Source organism: Terrapene carolina, unplaced genomic scaffold, assembly GCF_002925995.2.
Source record: "Terrapene carolina triunguis isolate 2854851 unplaced genomic scaffold, T_m_triunguis-2.0 Scaffold235, whole genome shotgun sequence".
Classification (NCBI taxonomy): Eukaryota; Metazoa; Chordata; order Testudines; family Emydidae; genus Terrapene; species Terrapene triunguis.
The window spans coordinates 3,095,989-3,105,643 of record NW_020664586.1 but is presented as its reverse complement, the minus strand read 5'-3'; the positions used below and the strand labels follow the sequence as shown (position 1 = coordinate 3,105,643).

General features: G+C 56.4%; 1 protein-coding gene across 1 annotated transcript in view; it reads left to right on the top strand.

Moving 5' to 3' along the window:
- Positions 1-5,570: 5,570 nt before the first annotated feature.
- The window catches only part of LSMEM2 (leucine rich single-pass membrane protein 2), an 8,793-nt gene continuing 4,708 nt past the window's right edge, over positions 5,571-9,655 (top strand). The window contains exon 1 of the mRNA XM_026657034.1: positions 5,571-5,604. Within this exon, the coding sequence (XP_026512819.1) occupies positions 5,583-5,604 (22 nt within the window). The 5' untranslated portion in view covers positions 5,571-5,582. The remainder of the gene's footprint in view (positions 5,605-9,655) is intronic.

Sequence of the window (9,655 nt, the reverse complement as noted above, 5' to 3'; positions counted from 1 at the left end):
AGGTGAGGCTGACTGGCCTGTAGCTCCCTAGATCCTCCTTCTTCCCTTTTTAAAAGATGGGCACTGCATTAGCCTTTTTCCAGTCATGGCTCACGGAGCGGCCTGGCCCGGCCCGGCCCGGCCCGGCCCGGGTGGGGAGGGCGGCCGGGAAGTAAGCCAGGCTGCCCTGGGGATCTAGCGCAGCACGTGGGCTTGGCAGCTCCGGGCCGGGGCGCGCTCAGCTGTTGTGGCCACCATAGAGTCGGGTGGAGTCGGGGCTGTGCCGCCTAGCGGCTGCCGTCACAAAGAGACTCTGCCCTGCAGGCGCGCCGGCCCCCCATCTAGTGCTGCAGGGGGTCTAGCTGGGCTGCAGGGAGCTGCCGCTGCTCCCCCGGCCCGGCGGCCCCACTCGGCTCCCCCTGGCCTACCTCCCACCTGCTGCAGCCACCGCTGGAGAATTCCGTGGGCGCAGCTCTGCGGCTGGGACCCCGTTTCTGCTCCTCTTTGCACTGCTCGGCTGTGGTCCCATCATGCCTGTCCCTTGCTGGGCTCCCCTGACACCTGCGGTGCGGTTGGAGGGGCTGGCTCAACTCGGCAGTGGTTTTCAACCTGGGGTCCCCGGGGGCCCACAGACTATACCTCAGGTTTCCAAGGGGTCCCGAGGCGAGCTGGTGTGTGGGGGGCCCTCTGGTGGCTTTTTTTTTCCCCTCTGCCGCCTCCTTTTTTTTCTCCCTCCGCCGGCCCCCCTCTCCCACCTGCATCCCAATATTTCACCTTTGTCATCTGGTCACCCTATTGCTAACATACCTGAAGAAACCCTTCTTGTTTCTCTTAACATCTCTTGCTAGCTGCAACTCTAAGTGTGATTAGGCCTTCCTGATTTCACTCCTGCATGCCTGAGCAGTATTTTTATACTCCTCCCTGGTCATTTGTCCAATCTTCCACTTCGGATGCAGCGCATCCGGCCCCATGGACTTGTGCTCGTCCAGTTTTTCTAAATAGTCCCGAACCACTTCTTTCTCCACAAAGGGCTGGTCACCTTCTCCCCATACTGTGCTGCCCAGTGCAGCAGTCTGGGAGCTGACCTTGTTCGTGAAGACAGAGGCAAAAAAATCATTGAGTACATTAGCTTTTTCCACATCCTCGGTCACTAGGTTACCTCCCTCATTCAGTAAGGGGCCCACAGTTTCTTTGACTTTCTTCTTGTTGCTAACATACCTGAAGAAACCCTTCTTGTTACTCTTAACATCTCTTGCTAGCTGCAACTCCAAGTGTGATTTGGCCTTCCTGATTTCACTCCTGCATGCCTGAACAATATTTTTATACTCCTCCCTGGTCATTTGTCCAATCTTCCACTTCTTGTAAGCTTCTTTTTTGCCTTTAAGGTCAGCAAGGATTTCACTGTTTAGCCAAGCTGGTCGCCTGCCATATTTACTGTTCTTTCTACACATCGGGATGGTTTGTTCCTGCAGCCTCAATAAGGATTCTTTAATCTTTAATCCATCTGGGAGGAGATGCCCAGTCCCAGATGAGTTCATCCAGGGGAGATCTAGCCCCGTGGAACACACCCAACATGAGCTGCATCAGCAGAGACAGAACCAGGGCACCTTCTGTCCCCAAAGCACATGCCCCAACCCCATGAGCTCTATAAATTGCTCCTCATAGGAGGCTCTAGCTCTTATCTCCTCTGAGGGCCAGGGCTAGCGAGAGACACAATGGCCAGTGAGTAACAGGCACTCAGTTGCCGTTAGATCAGCAAGGAGCTGCTTCGTGCAGTAAGTCGCAGGCAGTGGGGGAGTTTGGCAGGGAGGATGGTGCAGTTCAAAGGCCCCAAATCTTCAGGAGGCAGCATGACTCCCCCACCCTGGCCTCCTCCCTGCCCCCAATGCCCCTACACCACCCCTCCCCGCCCCCGATGGCTGCATTTCTGGAACAGGGCCAGCTGCGCATGTTCTTGCTGCCATCTCAAGAGGGGCCCTGGCACTGCAAAGGGCTGGGGATGGGCTGTGATGGGCACCTCTGAGGGCCTCAGCCATCAGATGCTCTAGTGAGGGGAGCAAGCCAAGAGCCGTGGGCTCCCACGCACCTCACCTTGGCAGCAGGTCAGATCTCACTGACTGGCCCCTGGTTTTTGATTCCCGAGCCCTTGGGGATGGCTGAGCTGTGTGGCATGGTCCCATCTCTATGTTCTACATCCCTGGAAGCCCCACCGTGGTCTCTCCTCCCCATGGCTTCAGCCCGGATGTGATCAGACCCCCAGCCCCACTCCTACAGCTTCAATTAATGGCCGACTAAAACCAGTCCATTAAGATGACTTCAGATGAGGGAAAGGATTTCAGCCAATCACAGTCCAGCAGCATTTATTATGATCCTGCCCCCAAATTAAAGTGAAAAGCTTGCGCGTCCAATCAACCACGCCTTTTCCTCTCTGGCCACTCCCTCAAATGGTTGTTCACTTTTAGCCCTGCTCCCAAGGATGAAATGAATCAGAGTGATACGTGTTACCTCCATGTGAATGCAATATAACTTAACTAAAGCCTTAACTGTGTAAAGCTGGTGTCTTTCTCCACTGCCCCAACAAGCCCAGACGGGGAGCTTTGCTTAGAGGCTCTGTGACGCTTCCCAGGGGTACCCAGGGTTGTGAAGCCCCTTGCTACCACTTGCCCTTAGTGTGAGGAAACCTTGTCTGTGCCCGCCAGGGGTCAGCTCCCTGGCTCCGCCAGCCATGCTGGCTCTGCTGTTCCTTGGTAGGTTAGTGATAGGTTCTGGAGTGCCAAACCCCTGGTCCACTGGCCACTCGTGGGATTCACAGTATGTCCCTACTTCCCCTTTGCACACAGCTCTGCTTCACACACACAGCACTTAGACATGTTTGTAGTGAACACGCGCTAAAGTGTATTTACCAAAGAGCAGCGAATTAAGTGCTGGCAAGTAGCAAGCTTGGGACCATGGCATTACATGTCAAATAAAAGCCTTCTGGAGCTGCGACTTCCTTAACAAGATACTGGTGTTGAGAAATTGCATAGGCCATTGCTTGACCACAGTTTGGTTCGTTATGAAATAGAGTCAGGAGATCAAATACGCAGTATCAGTGGGTTTATTGCTAAAAGGCAAGAAGAATATAGAAAAGGAAAAAGGTTCAGTACAGTTCCAGGAAGCTGGCTTGTGCAGCCTTGTTTTGTTCACCTTACACAGCTCCCAAAGTTACAGCCATCGGTTTGTATCCTGCCTGGTTACAAGTAAAGGGTACACCGGAAACTACAGGTAACCACTCAGCTTTGTGTCTTGTTTTCTGGTACCCCTTATCGCTTTGTTCTGAACACACGCATTCCAAGTACTGTACCATGGGGCATGAAGACACCTCCTAGGTTTGTACTGGTGTAGAACAATCATATGTCTTGTCCTCCTCTTTTGGAACAGGCCGTGTTCGCCTGTGAGAGTAACTCCCTTTCTGTTGCTATGGTAAAACACTCCTCTGACCTGAGCTCAACAGCATCTCTATTTGCTTAAGCCAAAAACTGACTTCTGCAATGTGGTGTGGGCTACTTAGCAAAGAGAACAGTATTAGAGCAAAGGTATAGGCCAATTTAGGTTATAAAACTGGCTGTGCCTAATGTTATTTGTGCTTTGTGCAAACTAATGCATGGTGCCCCTAATATGCTATGATTAATATTATATATACACATGTGCTACCGGCATATATTGGCCAACACTGTCCTGTATAATGACGTTTAGCTCAGCCATCTGCAGCATTTTCCAGCCAGGCAGCCCTGCAAGCCCTTTTTCATGGACCCAGCCACACGCTCGACTTGTCTCCTCTGTGAAGGCTGAAAGGCATCGCTTGGGGCCCTTAGCTAAGGCAGGACAAGCCTTTGTTCTTGTTCATAAGCAGGACAGCCCCCTGCTTACACACCTGAGCAGGCAAAGAGAGGGAAGCATCTCCTGCCCCCTGGCTGAACAGAGTCAGTCCCTGGCCTGTCACCGCCTGGCGACCTGCTTTTAACTTCAAGGTCAGAATTTCCAGCCTAGATCCATCATGCCTTAAATATCACCTGCAAGTTCACAGTGGCTAACAGGACCACTGTGTTACTGTTGGCAGAGACCTCACATGCCACCCTGTAAACCCCTAGGCATCCCCTCTGTGCCCTTTGCCAGTTGGGGGTCACAGGTTCTTATGTAGTGTCCAGGATGGACCAACAGCTCCTCGGTGATGGACGTTCTCAGCAGAGGTTAATTGGAGCAAGTTGCTGTCCCGGATAGATGAGGAGAACTCTGGTTTTCTGATTCAAAGAAACCTGCCACCTTCCCCACACTCTGGGTGTAAGTCACTCCCATAGAGGGGCCCCACCAGGCTTGTGCCTTGCTGAAACCCCCTGGTAGGGCTTACGGGGTACCTTGGCTTTGTGCTGGCCCTCTGCCTGGGGTGCCAGACATCCTCTTTGCATAGCACCAAGCAAGTACCAGCCTGCAGCTTTTGTATACGTCAAACTCCCACTGACGTCAGCAGGGGAGGCTGAATGTGCAAGGACCATGGGATCTGCCTGGGAAATGGAGGGTGCAGGTCTCCAAGCTTTCCCCAGGATACCCCAGGGATTTTTGTAATCTGATTTCATTCCCATTCCCTGATGGGATTGTCACGTTCCTCTGCAGCTGACGTGATGTGTCTGGAACCAGCGAAAGCTCCCATCCCAGGGCAGATGATGCAGTAACAGGGTTTCACGTGAGAGGCAGTGTGCTCTAGTGGGACTCACCAACCATTGCACCCAGCCCTAGTGAGGGTCATTCCCTACAAAGTAATTAGACAGGGCAGAATTATTCTTCCTCCCACAGGGAGGGACTAAGTGACTGGGAGTCCCCCCATGTCCCTCAAGTGCCAGTTCACTGCCTTAACCACCAGGTTTGCCCTCCTCAGTGCTGTTGCAGACCCTCTGGCAGGTCACCTGCTCTGTCGTGACTCAGTTTCCCCATCTGGATCATCAGCCTGGAAGGACCCTCCTGGGTTGGCAAGACCAGTCCCTAATTGCACAGGCCACACCGCCATAGCAGCCCCTCCAGTTCCAGCCTCAGACTAGTTGGGGGGGTGGCCCCTGCCCCTGCTCCTATCGGGGGTTGGGGATGTTCCAGAAGGCTCGAGCCCTTCTCATTCCCAGCCATGAAGTGGATATGGGTCTCATGGGGTTAACTATTTCCTAACCAGCCAGAGCTCTGAAGGAGGGTCTGAGACAAGTCATGGACTGGGGCCCCTTTTTCCCCTACCTACTCGGCTTTTGGGCCCTCCCTACCCTCTCCAGCTCCGGCTCAGCCTGCACTGCTCCCCAGGCTGGCTGCCTCCCCTTCCCCTGGCTGCCCCCAGATGTGGCGGCATCCCAGGCATTCCCTTAATATAGCCCATCGCACCCCCGCCCCAATTCATTCCCCCTCTATTTATAGCTCCTCGTTGGGCTCCTCTCAGGCCTATTTTAAGCCCGAGCAGCTGGTGCTGTCGGCACCAGCGCCGGCTTCCAGGGCAGCTCCCAAGGGACCCGGGACCCTCCTCTGGCGGCTCCTGCGGCACGGCCACTGGCAGAGGCACAACGGCTGCAGCGGTTGCTGGCCCCGCAGCGATGCCCAGGGAGGCTGGAGAAGGTATGGGGGAAGGGCAGTCGTCAGGGGCACTGTGCCCGTCAGTGTGTGGGAAGTGGGTGGGATGGAGGGCATGGGAGCCATTCCCCTGCTTCTGTGCCAGCCTCGAGCTGCCTCCCTCGGTGTTCATCCTGCCGGGCACAGCCGTGGGATTACAAGGGGAAAGCGAGGCCACCCTGGCCCAGCCCTGGGAGGGCAGAGACCCCAGGCAAGATCAGATTGGAGGAGGTAGCTGCCAGCACAGGCCTGAGAGGGGGTCCCAGCGTGAGCCCAGCCCAGGAGAGGCCAGGCTTAAAGGTGGAGCCCCCAGCTCAGGCCCAAGATGGGACAGGCAGCTGCAGGTGGGTCCAAGGCCAGGCTGACCCCAGCGAGGCTGCTGGCAGCACAGGCCGGCATGCAGGGATAACTGCACTGTCGCTCCTGCCAGCCTATCAGGGTGTTAACACCCCATTAACCCCCTGGTTTCCCATCCCCACATCCTATGGGGCTGGCTCAGTGCCTGCTCTGCACTTCGCTAACCCCAGGCTGGGCACTGTCCCTCCCTGACAGTTGGGCACAAGACCGGGGTGCCATCGGCTCACGCTTAGGGCAGCAGAGAACGCGCAACAGGGAGAAGCTGGTGGAACTGGGAGTTCCTTGAACATGAGCGCCAGCTTAACCTGCTTGCAGGAGACCTTCATGAGCTATGGCACCTCTGTTTTAAAGTACCAACCCCCCCAGCCCTCACTTAGCTTGGCTGACACATGATGAGATTGAGCCACGGCCCTCCAGTACTAAAGACCCAAGCTTGCGCTTGGGGGCCTGTAATCGGTTCATAGTCTCTGCTGATTGGACCAGAGGCGGACCCATACCACACAGGGCAGTAGGTCACATGTGCTGTGTTAAGGTTGATGATCCTTAAAGCCCCAGCTCCTGGAGTCATGGGAACACATGAAAATGTGAGCACCTTTTTTTAAATGTACATTTCTTTGCATTATGGTTGCAAAGACAAGCTTGAAAATGTGACCCCCAAGGTGTCTGAAAGACTCCAAAGTGAGAAGACAAAGGAAAAGACCCCAAAATAGCTTTTTTTTTAAAATCTCACGATTTTTAAAACACTCTCATGATTTTGCTAGAGCCTGCCATGGTTGTTGGGACTGGCCAGATGGCTGAGTCCCTCACTGGCGCTGGGTTGGTTAAACCCCTTGAAACACCTTAATGCTGGGCTTGGCTCTAGCTGGCTGGGTCCCGTTGAAGCAGAAAACTAAACCCTACAGGAGGGGGACCCTGTGGCACGTGGGCTGGAGCAACCGTTTGCTTTGTGGTGTGGGCAGCAGAACAACGCAAGGGTCTCATCAATAACTCGTACAGATGCCTGGCTGGTGAGGCTTGCGCACATGCTCAGAGTCCATCCAATCCCAAGATCTGGGGTCGGGTCGGAATTTCCCCCCAGGTCAGCTTGGCAGTGTGACGGTTATGTTAAGGTGACAGGGCTAATAGGCTGCAGTGTTTGTTGCCGGCGGATACATTTCACATGGGCCAGGTGGCTCCTCCCGCTCACGCAGCTCCAGGAGTCTGGCAGGGATGACTGCTGCTAAACAGCCTGAGCCTGAAACAGGAGTATCAGACCTGGGTGACGGCGGCCAATTTTTGGACCTGTGGGAATCCAAAGCTGGGCACAGAAGCTGTCTGCGGGGGTGGGGGTGGGGACTTGGTAACAGGCTATGGCAAGGTTGTGACTGGTTCATCAGCTCATGTTACAAACTGCAGCCTCACAACTGGCCCTACCTGGTGTCCTTGATCAGAGAGGCCAAGGGTTGAACAGGTCCCAGAGGTCAAGTCTGGGGCATTGGCAGAGATATACTCTCTCTGCTGGCATCTGGTCTGTGAGCAAAGCAATGCTCGCTATACTGGCACTGCTAGTCAGCATCGGCCATCGCTGCTTCATTGTCAGCCATCAGAGTCTTTGCCCATAAGGTCTGAGCAGCACCACCACCACGTGCATTAACATGTCTGTGAGGCGGGGGGGATTACCCCCCCCCCATTATACAGCTGGGGAAACTGAAGCATAGAGCAGCAATACGACCTGCCCAAGGTCATGCAGTGAGTCTGTGGAATAGATGGGGTTTCAACACCCTCCCCCTGCCCCCATTTCCAGATGTGCGTTAACCATTCTTGTACTTTGTATTAGTGCTGATAAGGGCTGGATCACACTAGTGAGCCAGCCGGGAAAGGCGCCAGCCTGTCCTCTCTCCCCCAGCCATCTAGTGCCAATTTAAAAAAGGGCCAACCATTTCCTGGGATGAAGTAAGGTGGACCCCCTTTACGAGCGACAAGGGTAACCAGAACTGACCCTGAGAATTTGTGGGGGCTGAGGAAAAGGGTTTGGGGAGGGCATGAGGAGGTCTCAATGGGGCTCTCTGGGTGGGTGGGGGCAATGAACTGCTTCCTCTTAGCAATGATTTGTCCCATTCTGCAGAAGGTTTTGCTTGTCAAATGGCAGGTGGCAGTAAGGCTCCAATGTCCAGACCAAATGGATTTTGCATGGCCACAGCTAAGGACAGGCACCGTTTTAGGAGAGCGGGACATTAGCGTGATTAAGCCGGGTGGCATTAACAAGTCAGCTGTGTATTTATGGCCGCGTGGTAGCATGACATCAGTCTGCAATGCTCATTTAGGGCATGGCTCCCACCAGCCGTTGAGTCTTGCCATGGGCTGGCCGGGAATGACACATCCGCTGCATCCTGTGGGATAAATCCAGCTAAGTGCACAGGGGTGTGACCGGCTGTTACAAGCTATAGTGATGCCTGCTTGGCATAGCTTGGACGTGACTCCGGGTTGCCTGCACCAAGCAGTGGGACTGTGTGGTCCAGTCCATCTGCAGCTCCCCCGGAGACTGTACACAAGAAGGGGTTCTGCATGGGCAGAAGCTGCCAGATGAGACCTGGCAGGACTAGGAACCAGAGGGAAAGTGCTGTGAGCAGGGCTGGTGCAAGGATATTTTGCGCCCTAGGCGAAACTTCCACCTTATGCCCCCTGCCCCCCCCCCCCGTAACATCGGTTCATTGAGGGCAAATCCCAACGAGCCTTTATAGACCCCAGGGACCAGCTGTGCCCAGGGGCTGCTCCCAAACCAGGTTCCCCGCTCCCTGCACCCTGAACTTCCCTGGAGGGTGCACAGCCCCCCCGTGAGCCCTCCCCACCCAACCCCGTTGGCCCCTGCCCCGAGTCCACTCACTGACTTTGCCGGGCTTGGGCCGCTGCAGCAGCTCGGCAGGGAGGAGCTGCCTTCTGGGGGCTCCTGGGGGCTCCTGCAGCAGATGCATGTGGGCAGAGGCCCCCGTGCGGCCCCCCGGCTCCCTCCTCGCCGCGCTCAGGCTCTGCGGTTCCCGGGAGTGTGAGCCGCCGCCCCTCCTCCTCCCGGAGCTGATTCAGGGCCCAGGGCCCCGCGCCCCGGTGGTGGCTCACATGCCCAGGAGCCGCAGAGCCCGAGTGTGGCGAGGGGGGAGCTGGGGGGGCGCACGGGGGCCTCTGCCCGCATGCATCTGCTACAGCCTGCAGGAGCCCCCCTGAGGGGGGCCAGGCCACAGCCTGGGCAGGAGGGGCGAGGGCACAGCTGCTCCCTGCTAGCGGCACCACCGCCTTTGCAGGGCTCCTGCCCTCCTGCGCCGCACCGGCTCCTCCATGGCTGGGGCTCACCGCCCCCGCAAGCCAACGCTCTGGCTCTCTGGTGCCTCTGGAAGGCGACTTCTCCCTGCCGAGCCAGGGCACCACTTTTTGGCGCCCCCAGGGCAGTCCTTAGGATTTATGGGACCCTGTGCAGTATTATTAAACTGGTGCCCCTATGCTAGGGTTACCATATTTGGAGCCTCCTAAAGGAGGACACTCCACGGGGCCCCGGCCCCGCCCCCAGCCCCGCCCACGCCCCCAGCCCCGCCCCTTCCCCAAAGTCCCCGCCCCAACTCCGCCCCCTCCCCTGCTTCCTGCGAACATTTGATTCGCGGGAAGCAGGAAGCAGGTAAGCTGGGGGGGTGGGGGGAGGAGGCGGCCCCGGCCCCCGGCCCAGCGCACCCCC